At 37.8% G+C, this 18,286-nt stretch overlaps 1 protein-coding gene across 1 annotated transcript in view; it reads left to right on the top strand.

Annotated features, from left to right (window-relative positions):
- The window catches only part of sulf2a (sulfatase 2a), a 28,306-nt gene extending 10,499 nt beyond the window's left edge, over positions 1–17,807 (top strand). Inside the window, exons 7-21 of the mRNA XM_036559977.1 lie at positions 773–948; positions 1,126–1,254; positions 3,649–3,705; positions 3,959–4,085; positions 6,664–6,859; positions 7,979–8,216; positions 9,892–9,988; positions 10,080–10,174; positions 10,372–10,428; positions 10,877–11,043; positions 13,018–13,160; positions 13,307–13,415; positions 16,409–16,442; positions 17,160–17,213; positions 17,633–17,807. Of these exons, the coding sequence (XP_036415870.1) occupies positions 773–948; positions 1,126–1,254; positions 3,649–3,705; positions 3,959–4,085; positions 6,664–6,859; positions 7,979–8,216; positions 9,892–9,988; positions 10,080–10,174; positions 10,372–10,428; positions 10,877–11,043; positions 13,018–13,160; positions 13,307–13,415; positions 16,409–16,442; positions 17,160–17,213; positions 17,633–17,663 (1,710 nt within the window). The 3' untranslated portion in view covers positions 17,664–17,807. The remainder of the gene's footprint in view (positions 1–772; positions 949–1,125; positions 1,255–3,648; positions 3,706–3,958; positions 4,086–6,663; positions 6,860–7,978; positions 8,217–9,891; positions 9,989–10,079; positions 10,175–10,371; positions 10,429–10,876; positions 11,044–13,017; positions 13,161–13,306; positions 13,416–16,408; positions 16,443–17,159; positions 17,214–17,632) is intronic.
- Positions 17,808–18,286: the final 479 nt, after the last annotated feature.

The following is an 18,286-nucleotide window of genomic DNA, read 5'->3' as shown; positions in this document are numbered from 1 at the left end:
TGTTGTAGTTTTGAAAGTGAAATGTTTCACATTCTTGGTTAATATAGGATTAGGGTTCATTCATTAAACAAGTCAAATGTAGACATAGGCAGGAAAATAAAATAAACCTCTGTGTTAATGAGCTTGTTTATCAAACTATTTAATTAACTATACTAGATACTTGGAGCTTGCCAGTAGCTAATGTTACCTATACTAAATACTTGCTTTTGATCTCAACAACACCAAGTAAATTAAAGTTGTTGCTCACTATGGAAGTTTCAATTTAAGATAATCTGGCTTCAACATTCAAAAAGTGGATAATGTCACACAGCATGGCTAGCTACTCACAGGTTGCAACTGGAACTGCCCCTCTCTTCACAGCCTGCAAGGGTATAATTTCTTCAAATACTCCACCATTTCAATTGCTGTTGCTACTTTGTCGTTGTGTCCTGCAGGGCTGGAATGTGGTCTAGTGTGTGTAAATTTTGGGGGTCTAAATATTCAAGAGTCAAGATACATAACAGTTTAGGATTTGGGAATTGGCCCATTTTACCACCCTCTTTTGCAAATGCAGGATTTGTATTTGAAGGAGGAGACAGTGTTTTGAGGTTCACAGTATGTCAGTTCCATGTACCTCTTCTTATTAAAATATGCCAATGTTAATACAGTTTTCCTTTCTGTGGCAGTTAAATCTGAAATGTTATCAGGGAGAATGTGGGGAGAAAATGCCAAATGCTCTTTGACCTTTGATTTCATATATTAATGCTTGTGTGCATGTTTCTTTTTTATTGAGATATACAATATGCTGGTGGAGACGGGTGAACTGGACAACACCTATGTTATCTACATGTCTGACCATGGCTACCACATCGGCCAGTTTGGCCTTGTCAAAGGAAAGTCCATGCCCTATGAGTTTGACATTCGTGTGCCTTTTTACATACGAGGGCCAGATGTGGAAGCAGGTGCCATGTGAGTTACAGATCAGACATAGATTCCATTTATGTAAAAGGCACTTCATTAGAAGCCATTTATAATTCTGTTTAAAATGGCTGTAAAATGCAAGACAAAATGTCAGTTCTCCATCTTTCTCAAAGGGTTCCTGTACTGCTAGAATTGGTCATTATTAATTTCTGTTTTCTTTTTCAGTAACTCCCACATAGTTCTCAATGTTGACTTAGCTCCCACTCTACTTGATATGGCTGGAGTAGACATTCCTGTGGACATGGATGGGAAATCTATTCTGAAACTGCTGGACACTGCTAGACCAATTAACAGGTACAAAAATGTAATACTTCATTCTGTTTTTATTCCAGTTGTTCAGCAGTGGACTTATGCTATTTTGTCATGTTATTAAGTAATTTCACATTTAGGCATCAGTGTAGCTTTGTCCTACTAATCTCAACAAAATAAAGTGTTGTCGGAACAGCAGTTATAATTTTATATTTATATTTTAGGTTGTAATTTTAGACTCCACCGCGACCCTATCTGGACTAAGCCGTTAAAGAGGATGCTGATGATGATTTTAGACTCTAGTGATACTTTACTGACAGATATACAATGCAATGATGTGCAAATCATTTAAACCCTATATCTAATTGAAAATAGTACAAAGACAACATATCAAATGTTGAAACTGAGAAATTGTATTGTTTTAATATATGGCCATTTTTTGGCCATGAATTTGATGCCAACAACACATTCTAAAAAAGTTGGGACGGGGGCAACAAAGGGCAGGTAAAGTTGTGTAATGCTTAAAAAAACACCTGCTGGTTAATTGGCAACAGGTCAACAACATGATTGTCTATAAAATGAGCATCTCAGAGAGGCTGAGTCTTTCAGAAGTAAAGATGAGGAGGGGTTCACCACTCTGTGAAGGACTGCCCAGGCAAATAGTGCAACAATTCAAGAATAACATTTCTCAACATAAAATAGCAAAGAACTTTTGTTTTTCATCATCTACGGTACATAATATCATTAAAAAATTTAGAGAATCTGGAGAAATCTCTGTATGCAAGAGACAAGACCAAAAACCAGTATTTGCTGACCATGATCTTTGGGCCTTCAGATGGCACTGCAATAAAAATGGACATGATTCTGTAGTGGAAATCACTGCATGGGCTCAGAAAAACTTATGAAAAACACTGTCTATGAAAACAGTTTGGCGCTGCATCCACAAATGCTGATTAAAACTCTTAAATGCAAAGAAGAAAGCATATATAAACAGGATCCAGGAATGCTGCCACCTTCTCTGGGCCTGAGCTCATTAAAATGGACTGAGGTGAAGTGGAAAAGTGTCCTGTGGTCTGACGAATCAAAATTTTAAATTCTTTTTAGAAATCGTGGACACTGTGTCCTCCAGGTTAAAGACCACTCAGTTGTTATCAGTGCATAGTTCAAAAGCCATAATAGTATAGGGGTGCATTAGTGCATATGGTATGGGTGGCCTGCACATCTGTGAAGGCACCAATAATGCTGAATGATATATACATGTTTTGGCAACATATGCTGCCATCTAGACAACGTCTTTTTCAGGAAAGGCCTTGCTTAAGTCAGCAGGACAATGCTAAACCACATTCTGCATGTATTACAGCTGCATTGCTCCATATTAAAAGAGTCCGTGTGTTAAACTTGCCTGCCTGATGTCCAGACCTGTCACCACTGATATCATTTGACACATTATAAAATGAAAAATTTGACCAAGGAGACCCCAAACTGATAAGCAGCTGAAATCCTATATCAAACAAGAACGGGAAAACATTTCACTTTCTCCTCAGTTCCCAAATGCTTACAGAGTGTTGTTAAAAGAATAGGTGATGAAACACATTGGTAAACATGTTGTTGGCATCAAATTCAAAATGGGCATATATTTTTCAAAAAACAATAAAATTTCTCAATTGTAACATTTGATTTGTTGTCTTTATACTATTTTCAATTAAATATAGGGCTTAAATGATTTGCACATCATTGAATTTTGTCTTTATTTACATTTTGTACAGCATCCCAACTTTTTTGGAAATGGGGTTGTAATTGTCAATTCTCAATTGCCACACTGAAATGACCAACAGTAATTGAGTTTTACATAACATAAATATTGTAGCACTTTGGGCAGAGTTACTTGCTAATTTTATCACTTTTGGTTTCTGTTAATGAATTCTTATTTTTCTTGTAACTCTTTAGTTATTTTGATAAAAGCTTTCATGTTATAAAGTTATTTTCATGCTACATGTTTGTTATTTTAACCATAATGTTATTTTGAGTTCACATTGAGTAGTTCAACCTGTATTGCTGTCATATGTGTCATATAGTTAAACAGAGGGTGGCTCTTATTGGGAGGTTCCAAGTTTGAATTCCAGTAATGCCACAGCCAAAAAAAAAATTGCTAACTGTGGGCAACATGCAGATGATATTTTCACTTATAATATTAAAACCATGGGTCGTCAATATCTGACGATAGTATTGGGCAATCGTTATATTAGTTTAGTTCATTTTTGCATCAAGTTTGTACGTTAAAAAGAAAAAATTGTACATTTTGTTCTACTACTAATTTACTTTAAAATATGGATATAGATATAAATATGAATATTTTACACCTTTGTGCAGTCATTGTGTGCAGAGTAGATTTGTGTTCTGTTCAGTTGTGGTTATTCTTAACTGTCTTTATGTTTCAAGGTTTCAGTTTAACAAGAAGGGGAAAGTATGGAGGGATTCTTTTCTGGTAGAGAGAGGGTGAGTATGTGGAATTGGGCCAGATGTGCCTATGCATTTTTAATTGAACTCAGAATCACTCAACCTTATACTGTATCTCAGAGAAAGAAGACCTTATCTGGAAATTGATTATAGGACTGTCCATTAAAGAGACACCAGATGGCACTCTGATATCTGACACATTGGTGTTTTAGCAAAGCTTCAGCTGATGCTCTGTTGTCTTTGTATGGTAGCTGTGGGTTTGAGTAAGTCATGTCTCCCTGTAACCTTACAGGAAGCTTCTGCATAAGCTGTCAGATGGAAAGGAGGAGATGCAGGAGAACGCTCTGCCGAAGTACCAGCGAGTTAGAGATCTCTGCCAGAAAGCAGAATATCAGACTCCCTGTAAGCAGCCGGGACAGGTACATATATGTGCACACATACACATAGACTATACACATATACACACACCAATCAAGTCTCTTATTGATCAAGAAGTACTTATCATCATTTTTCAACCTAATGTCAATCTACCACACTGTATTGTATGATCGATTACCCTAGACAAAAAGAAAAAAAAAAAAATCGATTCACCGATAGCACACTTATAATAGAAGCTATTTGGTTTTCTGTTCTTGTCTAAGTACAGAGAAATTATTGTCTACAGTAATAGACCATAAAATGCACAATTAGCTCGGGATACATAACACATCCAAGACCAATACAAGACAGAAGACCACACAAAGAAGCACCAGCTTATTGGTTCCTACTATAACTGTTTTGTGTCATCATGTTTTCGGTGCTTTTACTAAGTACTGGGTAATGTGTTGAAATTATTAGCGGCGTTTCGAAGGATTTTTTATGAAAAATGTTTTAACGCCTCAGAAAATATATTAATGTGGTCTCCAAAATTTTATGAATTGTCAACAGAAGTTTTTTGCTGATCAATTTTAGCAGATAAATTGCTTGTTAATACCTGTAATGTTGCCAAAACATATGTTGGATTTTTTGGGGAAAAAAAAAAACATTTCCGCATACATTTAGTGTCATGTGGCAGATTTCCCTCACAAGCCTCTTACAGCAAACACAAATGCCCAATTTAAATCTTGGACTCACTGTCTTGCAGACTTTGCACCTATGCTCTTTGACGCTCATTGAAATGCTCATTGTCATCACACTGAATCTGCTCGGCTGCATGGCTGCCAGCATATAAAAATGCTAATGGGGGGAGACTTCAACTTGACACTTCTGTGATTAATATTAACACCTAAAACTGCACATTTGCACATGAATTGTGTTTTGCTTACTTTGGAGGCATTCTTCATTCTTCATTTCGATTAGGGTTAGTTCTGCTATGAATCCACTTATATCCTTGATTAGTGGTCACCAACCCTGCTCCTAAAGATCTACCTTCCTGCAGACTCCAATCCTAATAGACCCCATGTGATCAATCCAATTATTGTCCTCAGATGCATCTTGATTAGCTGAAGGAGTTGTGATAGACTTGGGTTGGAGAGGAAACCTGCAGAAAGGTAGGTCTCCAGAAGGAGGGCTGTTACTCGTTCTACAGTCCACAACTGTGCATGCATGTGAGGACTGCTGCAGGGTGTCTCATTTCTCATTTTGCGGTTCAAATGGTGTGCACTAGTGCTCTCTATGCACCCCTACTGTGGCCTTCAGAGAGGACAGCACTGATGCAGACTCAGCAGTGGCCCATTACCCCAAATTCAATGAAATACAGTCAAGGACCAGTCAGAATGGACAGGTTTGTTTACAGCTGTATGACCAACATGGCAGAGGGAAAGATATTCAGATGTGAGTAAAAATGCATTTGTTTATTAATTTAACTTGTCATTGAGCTACAGTATGTTTGTAATCTAAATTCAGATACTGTAGATAAGCAAATAAGCTCATTAAAAAGTATGACGAAACGCAGCACACGACACATACAGAGCCCACACATTGCATGAGTCACACATTAAAGCCAAGTACCCTCAATGTCTCGTGCCCTATAAGTCTACATGTTGTAGATGTCAGCAATATGTGGACGACTGCAGTGCTTAGGGCACCATTTGGGATATTAGATTGGGCAAGTCAAAATGTAAGAGCATGGCCGTAGGTATAATTGGACTGAGGAGGCGATGAGAGCATTTTTTAAAAGAATACTGCTTTTTAGCACTTACAGAGATAGATGTCCAGAATAAGCTACAGCTTATCTAAAGGAAATGTGCTCAAACAGCTCTGTATGATAGAGAAACATTGTCTCTCACATAATGGTTCTCATAGAAAAAACAATAATAATAATTTAGGGGAGAAAGGGAGGCCAAAGCTACATAGGTTTTGACATAGTGGGAATTAGAGATGGAAAAAGTCAATTTTTTTTTTAAATCAATAAACCAAAACTTTTTTTATTTGCAGAAAATGGCATAGGCGCAAAGCATATATATTTAGCGCTAAAAGTCACTCTGATGGATACAAGCTAATGGGCAGCAATGATCAACAAGAATTAGTAACAGCCCCCAGAAACCATCTGGAAGAAACTAAATACCATTGGCTCCTTCTAATGACTCCCATATGAATTTGTGTGTACCTGCATTTAGGTCTATCCCATAACCTTTCCTAACACACATATAACACATACACATACATTGAGAAGGTACAAGGCACCTACCTTGTCTCCACACAAAATGGCCATTTTAGTAGAAATATCTACCATATAGTTGCACTTTGTTGGTTTACAGTTACTGACTGTAGTCCACCTGTTGCTGCATAATTTATTAGCCCCTCTCCAGCCCCATTCAATGAACAGAAACTAAACACTGATGTAGGGTTAAACAATGACTAAATTTTGGTGTAAGTATGAGAAAGGTGTATCTAATAAACTGGCAACTCAGTGTACACACACACACACACACACACACACGCACATACGCATACATGCACAGACGAAAGGACAGAGTCTTTCAAGTCTTTCTAACACTCTCTCCCCTCACTCTACAGAAGTGGCAGTGTGTGGAAGACCCCTCAGGCATGCTGAGGTTGTATAAGTGTAAGAGTATGGCAGGTCTCTATGCCCCCCATGCTCAGGGCCTGATGTCCAGTAATGCTCAACTGTACCAGCGTGGATCACCTTCACGGCACTGTGACTGTGAGCCTGCTGTGCCTTTCAAGAGAAAGAAGATGCTCACCAAGAGGAGTATGTCTCAAACATGTTTTGAGAATTCAAAAACTTGTTTTTGTTCCTGATCTAATCAAACATAGTTGTCTATACCACATTTGAAAATGCATATCAGTGTGAGTTATTTATATTTATCTGAATGAATTGTCTCTTTCATATTCGTTTGTTAGAACCATCATAAATTATCAAATACAATATCTCCATCATGTGGCTGAGTTTGGTAATACTGTAGATGACTTGCACACTGAAAAAGGTAATGCAGTTGTGCCTGTGTCTGTGTCTGCACAGTGCCTGTGACTGTGATTGTCATGTATTAGAGTAATATGTAAAGAAAATAAAAAGAGTTCGCTGCAGGTCAATGCACTACATGATCAGAAAAAAAACCTTCACCATATTCTACACAAGTAGGCAAGTGCAAGTGGCGTACACAATGACAGAACAGACCTGAATACCTGAATGCTTGTCTCCTAAAGTGTAGGCGTCCAGAGGCTCTGTTGTGCTATGAGGGGCATTTTTTGCCATGGTTTGGGTCCCCTTAGAGGGAAGGGTCACTGAAGATCAATACAAAGTTATCCCTCTTATCTTATGATGAATCGTTTCTATTCGGATGGCAGTGGTCTCTTCCAGGATGACAATAGGCCTATCCACAGCACTATAAAAAGTGGCTCATCAGATTTACTTAAAAAATTACTTCATGTGGTAACAAGTAAATGAACTAGTTTTATTCAACCTAAATAAATACTTTGAATTAATGATAATTTCAATCAATGTAGTTTTAAGTTGAATAAAACTAGTTCAATAGTTTGTTACCACATGAAGTAATTTTAGTTAAGTACGTTTAGTTTAGTGAAGTAGATCTGACGAGCCACTTTTTACAGTGAGGGTACGATTGGTCAGTAAATGATTTGATGAGTATAGAAATTACATAAATCAAATAGTGTGGCCTTCGCAGTCACCAGATCTCAATCCAGTTGAACAGTTATGAGAGATTTTGGACCAAGATGTTATACAGCATTTTCCACACCAATTGGAGGATTCTCTTTTGGCAGAATGGTGTTCCATTCCTCCTGTACAATATAGTGCCTCAGAATATGTGATATATGAAATACATGCATTTCATTGTCTCATTCTATTCAGAACTGAAGCCAAAAAAGAGTTTGTCTCGGAATCGCTGGGCCCGGGCACTCCCACCTTACTTGGACAGTAGTGTTTACACTTTGGATCTGGAAGATGGCTACCAGCCCATCACACCAAAGAATATCAGTCACACACTGGACAGAAAACAGGCCACTTATGAAGGCAATGAAGAGTTCAGCGGAATGGAACCTACAGACAACAACCTCATGCTGCCTGCAGCCCTTAAAGTTACCTACAGGTTAGAGACAGATATGCTTTTGGTTGTTGGGAATGGAAGATGTTAAGAAATGTACTCCATTGTGTCCATAAATAGATTATTCTACTAAATAGGTTCAAGGACAGAGTTAAATACATGTTTTAACTTTTTAACTGACCTCGATTTAGAATAAAATCCTTTTGCTTTGATTGACCCCTATACATCACATTGGCACATCCAGGAACTTTGGCTTGCAACGTATCCCTGTCCCTTTCTGGGGGAAAACAAATGACACTCGCCATAGACTGTAATGTAAAATAGCAATACAAAACAAAATCAGTAGAGAACCATCTGAACTAAAATAGTGTCTTTGGGTCATTTATAAATGGCAGGTGAATATGTGTCCTTTCTGCCTGCTGTAGAATGTGAAAAGTATGCTAGCTAGCATTAGCACTGTGCTCTGACAACTGAACTAGCTATGTTAGCCTGGTCGTTTAGCCTAAGCCCAAACAAATAACTGTTAGTAGCCTACAAAGAACCCAGATGAGTGCACACAGCCTCGCTGCCACAGTCATCTATTCTATGTAACCCTACTCTGATTGGTAATTCTATATAATGAACAGAATTAAATAATCAGTTCAAATAATGTTTAATGTTTACTTAATTGCAGAAAATATGTCTCAATCATGATAATTCTTAAGGTTACACTCTGATTTTCTGGGACACCTTTACTTCAAAACAGTAGGATCTAGGAACAGAGATGCAGTCTCACTTCCTGCTCTAAAACACAGGGTTGTGGCTAAAATAAGGCACTACCTATGGACTAAGACTCTTTGTGTTTTGGTGGTGACTAGAAAACTTGAGACAGCGTTGTTTTTCATTTCATTCAGTAAACTCATGAAATCTTTCATCTTCACTTTAAAAAATCAAAAAGATATTTTTAATTTTTAAAATATTCATGGAAGTATTGTCTTCATAAATTGAAATTTAGGGGAAGGGGTAGGACAGCCACAGCCCAATAGAAAGCACACTGTAAATGATGATTTTGTATATATTTAGCTTATTACTATCTTAATTACTATGTTCGGTTTAACAGATTATCAGTAACACATCCACAACATATCAGTGAAGTAGCAATATCGAAGCATTTGAATACACTGAAGTAAATATCTTGTAGATGTACTGTTGATACATTACTTACATTAAGTAGATGTATTGTTAATATGTTACTTCCATTACACAAAACCTAACCTTACTTGACCTTACCCAAAACTTAACCCTAACCCTGGCCCTAATCCTAACCCTAACCATAGCCTCAACCCTAAACCTAATCCTAACTCTCATATGTTTTTGACATGCTACTGAGAGTTCGTTGAGTGTTTGTTTCATCTAAAAGGACCACTCAAAATAAAGTGTTACCATAGTTTTTACTGTGGGACTTCAGACTAATTTGGTTTGATTTAATTCGGTTTGAGCTAATTTGGTACAATGCTCCGTGTACGCTTTAACACATGAACATATTTAACTTGAGGTAGTAGGTAAACCAGTATAAAAGTGAATGCCTGTGTGATGTCCCATGGTGTGGATTTCACCATGTCATGGATACCATGACAATAAACTCAAAAAACAGCCCTGCTGCCAACATCTAATTGTAGTACTGTAAACCTTTAAACTGCAGTGAAGTTTGTTCAGAATTTCAACATAGTGCTTATTTCAGGTGTTCAATACTAATAAATGACACAGTGAAATGCGATGATGGACTGTACAAATCACTACAGGCCTGGAAAGACCACAAACTACACATTGAGCATGAGGTAAGGTTTTACTTCTTTATTGTTAATATTCTTAGAAAGGGAATACCATGTTGTGCTGGTTTTATTCCTCTTCCTCTTCCTCTGTAAATAGATTGAGACTCTACAGACCAAGATAAAGAACCTGAGAGAGGTCAAAAGTCACCTGAAAAAGTTTCGGCCAAAAGAGTGTGAATGCAACCACAAAATGTGAGTATGCAGATTGATTTCGCAGAAGAGGATTTATTTGTCATACCAATTAGAGATAAGGTATAATTTTATTGGACAATAAAGCTCAGTGAACAACTGTGCTTCATGCAATAACTCCATTCACTAATCCCATGTTTACTATAGACCATGTTACTTTTTATTTGATTTGTAATGCAGTGCATTCTTTTGTGTTTAAGTTATCAGTACAAGAACATGTCACTCAGACTCAAGTCAGAGCACATGCGTTCTCTAAGGTGAGTCACAGTTACAAATGAACTTATATATTGTCCCTGTTAAATAAGCAAATAAATTAAGTGAGATAAGTAAATAAAGCACAAACGGGGCTGTCACTATTGATTATATTAGTTAAATAATATTTTAAAAAACAAACAAGCCAAAACAATAAAAAAATACCCTTAACTGAATAAGAGCAAACTATGCATAGTGTTTAAAAGATTTTTTAAAAATTCTATTAAAAGAGGAGGAAGGAAGCTTTTTCAAAGACCTATATATAATAATGTTATATTATTAAAACATTATATGGAAACTTATGCATATAAATGAGGGTGGACCATCTTTTCTTACTGCAAGAGAAACCAGTAGGAGACTTTAAAAACTATGCAGATTCATTGTGAAGGTTAATTTTATTCAGATTGTTTTTAATTGACAACTCCTCTTACATTGACCTTGACACGTCAATAGACTGGCGTCTAAAGATAAGAAGCAGTGGCTACTGAAGGAACAAAAGCGCAGGAAGAAGCTGCGGAAGATGCTGAAGCGTCTCCGGAACAATGACACCTGCAGCATGCCCGGCCTTACCTGTTTTACTCACAATAACCAGCACTGGCAGACTGCCCCCTTCTGGACAAGTAAGACACTGCAGCCCAAATCTTTGAATGACAATAGGCCATGGTTCTACAAACCCTGTCCATTACCCTGCACACTTTAGTGTTTACTCTTACCTAAGGCTGTCCCTGTCAATTAAATTAGTTATCAACTTACAATTTTTGATACTCTAGTGAAGTGATGTGGCTTTTTATAAAGGCCACACACCAAAAGTGCACTTAACTGAACTGTAACAAATAGTTATAGTTCTTTTTCTATGAAGGGCAACTTTAACATTTGAGTGTAACACTCAAAAACGTGTACTAAAAATGACAAAAAGTGTCATTAAATGACTGACATTCTTTAGAAAAATCATCATTGACTAGTTTGGGATAGTTGTGTATTGGACCTCTCTAAAAACAATAAAAGTGGTAAAATAATTCTGTTTTTAAACATTATTACCATTTTGAATCTTTTTGTCTATAAAGTTGGCATGGGGCATGCGCGGTGGCCAAGGTGGCTAAGGCCCACCCTGAAATCTGACTGGCCACCCCAGATGCCGCACCCAAAATTTCTGCAGCGTCATTGACTTCCACCTTGCTGTAGGCTAGGTGTTTGTACCTTGAAGAGGAGAGTTGTTTGCTGCTGATGGAACAACTCTCCACCCTTGCGCTCACACACCCTGCAACGCCCCTCCTTTGCACATTCTCATTGTGAGCACGTGTCTTTCGGCGATCAACGAAACAACTCTCCAAAACTGCTACCCCTGCTCGCACTTTATTTTAGCGCTCACACGTTGAAACCACCTCCTTCAATAAATATTAAACCATCTTAGCATGGTTAGCATTAGTTTAGCTAGCATGATAACAACTCTACCCAGCACATAACATGTGCAATTCTGGCCAGCTAAATCACTGATACAAGTTTAAACGATTATTATTCAACATAGAACGGACTTGATTCTGATGAACTGCTGCTCTGCCTACAAAAGATTAGATGATTAAAAAAACTAATGTCTGAGAGAGCAAAAAGTAAAGTGACTGGTGTTGGAGTGACAGAAAGCTGAGATCGAACCTGTTCTGCAGTGTTTGTGACTGTAGCACATTGGCTAAGCTTTCAAGAGCTTAGTTAGTGAGCCACACATGCCACTCATCATGGCACAGGCTTTGTTCCAGCTAACCGATGCTAAATTGGACCCCCGTTTAGAAGAAATATGATACATAACACACACACACACACACACACACACACACACACACGCACACACACACATTGTTTAAACTGTTTATTTTTCTGGGTCGCAGGGGATGCTTGAGCCTATCCCAGCGGCTATGATACATAACAGAATATATGTTGAATCATTTCAACTGGTGTAATATACATGGGGTAATATAGCGATATATCGTCGCCGACAGAACAAAAACTTGTATCTCAGTTTTTTAAAGTTTTTTCTGTTTGCTTTTTTGTTGTTTGTTTTTTTTTTAATAACAATGCCAGCGTGTCACAATGTGTCAAAGGTTCATAATGAATGAACCAATAGAAATGCATCGCAATTCCTTGGAATAAACTCCTGTTACATTAACTTACATTGAAAGAATGTTTTTGCCTTCTCCTGTAAAGTACTTTGGAAATACAAGGTTTTGTTTAGACAGCAACACATATATGTCACATATATATGTCAAGTAATTGTGACTTTTACATTAGGCATATTAAACATATTAGACTCTTCACATTTTACATGTGAAAAGTTCATGATGATAGACTAATAGAACTGCTCCAAAATTGCTTCAAATAAAATCTCTTCACGTCAACTTACATTGAAAGTAAAGAGCGTTTTCACCCTCTTCTGAAAAGTTTTGGAGATCCTTTGGACAGCAACGATATGGTGATTAAGTAACAAATTACAAAATCTTGATTAGGTAACAAAAATAGAAAATATGTGGTTTGTATACATTAATAAAGCACATAATGTCTGGGGGTGTTTTCCAAATGTTTTGCTCTATTTGAAATGTTACTAGTGGGGCCATTCTGTGCCTGTACCAGTGCCAACAATAACACCTACTGGTGTCTAAGGACCATCAATGACACCCACAACTTCCTGTTCTGTGAGTTTGCCACTGGATTCCTGGAGTACTTTGACCTCAACATGGACCCTTATCAGGTAAACACAGCATGGTCAGCCAGATGATGATTTTGAAACCCACACTAAAAAGTTATCTTTTACTAGCCTTTACCATATAAGGGAACTCAATAAATGGCAAACTTACAAAATGAATGTCTGCTTGTGTGTTTGTTTGCTGTGTGCAGCTGATAAATGCTGTTGGTTCACTGGATCGCAGTGCACTCAACTACATGCATCTGCAGCTCATGAAGCTGCGCAGCTGCAAAGGTCAGAAGCAGTGCAGCCCTGATACAGGTTAGTCACACAGCAACAGGATTTATGCATGTATATTACACACAGGCACACAAAAAGTAAGGGTGATGATGGCGACTGCAACTTCCACTTTCAGGTTCGTTTACCTGCAGCTGTTAAAAAATATTGATTATCGTTCACTCCTCAGTCCATACAATCAGAGAAGATTATACATCTGGAAGTTAGAAAAGAGCAGGGCTAGTCAGCAGGGCTCAGACTCGCTGTTAGAAGCCCCGGGTGCCTCAGGAAGAGTGAGCACACTCTCAACTCTGGCAGCAGAGCCCTCACAGCGGGGTGAATGGGTGACGTCTCGGCGGCATAGCCGCAATGCTAAAGCTAAAGCTACCCCACACGAGCACCACTCATGTCCCATTCACGTGTCCAACAGGTTTGCCCCACTCAGTGCGACACCCCCTGAGACGCCTGTTAAAAGAGCTCTGGTTATAGGTCATTCTATTTTACGGCATGAAAACTGAAGCTGCTAGTTAGCCGTAGATATTTAAGGATAGTCATTCATGTGGGTACTAATGACGTTCATCTGCAGCAGTCAAAAAAAAACAAGACAACATTAAAGAGGTGTGTAAATTAGCCCAGACGATATCCAATGCTGTAATGCTAAAAATGCTCTGGCCCCATCCCATTTCGGTGTGGCGCTGAGATCTACAGCAGGTTATGGTCACTGAACTGCTGGTTGTCCAAGTGGTGCTCAGAAAACAATGTGGGATTTGTAGATAATTGGTCTACTTTTGAGTGCAAGCCTGGTCTTTTGAGTCGGGACGGTATCCACCCTTCACGGGAGAGTGCTGCTCTCATTTCATGTAGCATAGCTCATACTCTCTCAGATAGGCATCAGTGTAGGACAGTCAGTCGCTGACAAACCAGGGCCAAGGCCAGGCAGCAGACAAACAGGCTAAACCGACCATCTGCAAGCTGCCTTGAGACGCCACATAAGTTCCACCCAATTGAGACTGTGTCTGTTCTCCGAATAAAACAAAGCATCAAAAATCCTCAGAAAGTTTGCTCTATTTGATTAACATCAGACCAAGTATACCAGTTTGCAGTGACAGCACCTTTGGTCTAAAACTAGGACTGCTTAACATAAGATCTGTTACATCTAAGGTCGTCATTGTAAATTAAAGTATTACCGGTCATGATTTAGATGCTCTGTGCCTCACAGAAACGTGGATTAGACCCAACGAATACTTTGGTCTAAATGAAGCCACCTCCACAGGCTACAGTTATGCGCATAGCCCTCGTTTAAGTGGCTGGGGTGGAGGTATAGCAACCATCCATACAAAAGCTTTAAGTGTGAGCCAGAAAGTAGGCTACAAATTCTCTTCTTTTGAAGTTCTTTTTTTTAATATAAGTGGTCGAGTAACCGATAAGAATTCCTTTTCACTACTTACAATCTATAGGCCACCAGGGCCATATTCTCAGTTCTTACAGGAATTCTTTGACTTACTATCAAGTTTAATAACGTTTTCAAATAAAGTAATAATTGTTGGAGATTTTAATATCCACTTTGATAAACCACAAGATCCACTAAGTAAGGCTTTTATATCTATTATAGATTCTGTAGGTTTCACTCAAAATATAAAGGGGCCCACTCATTATTGCAGCCACACTTTAGACTTAATTCTGACCTTTGGTGTAAACATAGATCACTTAGCCATTCTCCCCCAGAGCACAGCAGTCTCAGATCATTACCTAATCTCATATGAAAATCGCTTTAGTAGTAATGTACATTCATCACCATGCTATCATATTAAGCGGACTATAACTTCCTCCACAGCTGGTTGCTTTATCAGAAACCTCACACAATTATCAGCTTCTATCAGCTGTCCGTCTAATCCTACCAAATTAGATATTATGATCAAGTGCTTAGAGGATACTTTTCTTCCTACTCTAGATAATGTGACTACATTAAAAAGTAAAATAATAAGGCAGAAAAAGCTTGCCCCATAGTACAATGATCATAGTCGAGCTTTAAAACAGACTGTCAGGACAAACTAGAGCGAAACTAGCGCAAAAATGACGCCTGACTAAACCAGAAGTATTCCGGTCTGCCTGTAGGGAGAGCCTTATAGACTATAGAAGACCATTACTGCAGCACATTCAACGTTCAAGTTTAGCAATGAAATGCAAAAATGAAAGAGAAAAGCTAAGAGTTTGTCACTACACTCACAACGCTTCCTTTGTTTTATCAGTTAGTATAGCTAGCTCCAGTGTTGGGATAATTACTCAAAAAATGTAATCCATTCAAGTTACTAATTACTTTCCTCAAAATGTAATAGGATTATGTTCCTTATTACTTCCTGGAAAATGTAATCTCATTACTCATTATTTTACTTTTATCTTACTCTGAACCGAATTATCTCACTATGTTGGCTGATAATTTTACCTGTTTCACGCATTATTTCTCAAAACAAACAAAATGATCTGCCAAAGTCAGATAATACTCAAGTTAAACATGCCTAGAAATATGTCAGATCTCATAATACTACTACAACAGTCTCATGTTGTGAAAGATATAACAACTACATTGAAGATGAGTTCACTTTTATTTTTATTATTTTTGCAATGCATCCAGTTGCATCACTCATTAAAAAATGAACATCCAAGAGGTCCTATTTCTGTCTTTTGCCTAGTGCCCCAGAACCATTAAATCCGGCCCATCCTTTAAAGTCTGGTCCGTGTAGAGCTGTGTTGTCATCATCTTCCATTATAGCAATATTATCAATCCACTAGTCATGACATTCTCAGAGACTTATGTAATTATGCAAACTGTTCAATTAAAAGGAAAGAAAATATTTGGCATATTATTTAGCATAACATTACTGCATACATTATGTACACACTCCTTAAAATTGCTGCCTCACCATCTCCACTTTAAATCACCTTACCATGTCCCTACTTACACATCATTGTGCCAAGTGCATGTTACCAGTCTTTGAATACTTTTATTCCTTATAACCAAGATGTCCCATTTTTTGCAGGGCCAAAAGAACAAAACAACTTCAATGATTACAGGTATGACTTCATTCTGCATTTACTAATTGCTTTGCTTAATTTTTGTCTTACTCGATCCTCTTCAAAAAGACAAATAAACAAACAAACATGTACTATGAGTGACCGATGAAAGACTAATGTTCCAAACTGTAGAAAATGTTCTGTCAGGCATAAGGCCCATACAAGTTAAAGGCAAACGCCAGTGTTTATCAAACTAATCTCTGTCTGCTGCATATGTAGCATACAGCCAATTAGAACGAACAGTGATTCTGATATGTTTCTCTGTACTTAGTATAAAAAGACACAAAACCTGTTAGCTCAAAAATGTTTTTTCTGTTTTTTTTTCCTAAGTACAGGAAAATGTTGGGAATCACATACTACAAACGTGGCATATAGAGATTACATTGAAAAAAACGCAGGCATATTCCATTAATGACTCAGAGCACTGCAGGAACACTTACTGATCTTGAGTTTGCTACTGGAGCTTTTTAAACCCAACAGGCTGTGTTGTCTTTGCATTTGAATGGGGTAAGCAATAATCACTTGTGTTGTCTTATATATGTATATATATATATATATATATATATATATATATATATGTATATATATATGTATATACATACATATATATATATGTATATACATATATATATATATATGTATATATATATATATATATATATATATTTGTGTGTATGTCTGCATTGGGTGTGTGCGTGTGCACTCTGCATGCTTTAGGCCCCTTCATCGTCGAAAGAGGCCAAGAGTGAAGAAACCTTCCTCAAAATCAATGTGAGTTTGTCATAAAACCCATCTGTTCCATATAATTCAGCCAGCTACCGACTTCTCTTCCTGAGTGGGATGCCTCTGTGTGTCATATGGCCTACCTGCATGCTGTTTGTCTCTGTGGGAGCACCTGCTATTTGGCATTTTAATGACCTCCTTTTTGATGGTTGTGTATAAAATACTCTTTTATAGATGCAGGAGAATGCTTAATTTTCTTTCAGCTCTGTTACTAGCGTATTGGGTGGTGTGGAGTGACCTATTGATATATTTCTTCACTTTGGCCTTTTGTGTGTTTACTTTTCTACATTTTTCATTCATTACATATAACAGCTACATAGGCTAAGTTAGAAATTTAAGGAGACCTTATTTTAAGACAAGTCACAAGAATTTTATCGATTGTTTTTATTTTACTTTCATACTTCCAGGGGACAGATCTGGGAAGGCTGGCTGGGCTAAATTTGGCCTTAGCCCATTAAGGAGAAACAGAAGCAAAGGACACGAAGACCCGGGCATCCCTTGCAAATAGAAAACGCTTTAATCTATTTCAACAAAATGTGGAATATGTGGAAGCTATCTCACAGTGGCAGTGCTCTCTCTCTCTCTCTCTCTCTCTCTCTCTCTCTCTCTCTTTCTTTCTTTCTTGCTTTCTTTCTTTCTTTCACTCTCTGGCAGCCTACTTACTGATTGTGTCTGTCTGTTCCCATAGCAATTACAATACTTTTCTATCATCTGTGAAAAAGATTATTATAAACTTTGAACTTTAAGTACTTTTGGACACTCAAAAATGGTCAAATTTTCTTGTATCGCCTTTGGAGAAGAATAATCAAGAACCATTTTCTATTAATTGTCACATTTCTGCCTGTGACAGAAGTGTGTGCTGGATCCCAACAGACATCTTCAGCCTGGCCTACCACTCAACTCTTTATCATCATGACTTACTGGCTTTCCATCATCCACAAGCCTGAAAGCCACATCTCACAGCCGTTGCTTCTCAATGAGTTGGTGCTATACAGACACATTTATTTCTCATCATCCTTGATGCTGTTGCAGTTACCACGGGATGGTGCTATGAATGTTCT

The sequence above is a fragment of the Colossoma macropomum genome, unplaced genomic scaffold (assembly GCF_904425465.1).
Source record: "Colossoma macropomum unplaced genomic scaffold, Colossoma_macropomum, whole genome shotgun sequence".
Taxonomy (NCBI): Eukaryota; Metazoa; Chordata; class Actinopteri; order Characiformes; family Serrasalmidae; genus Colossoma; species Colossoma macropomum.
Note: the sequence above shows the minus strand (reverse complement) of the source record. Positions and strands in the feature narration are given on the sequence as shown.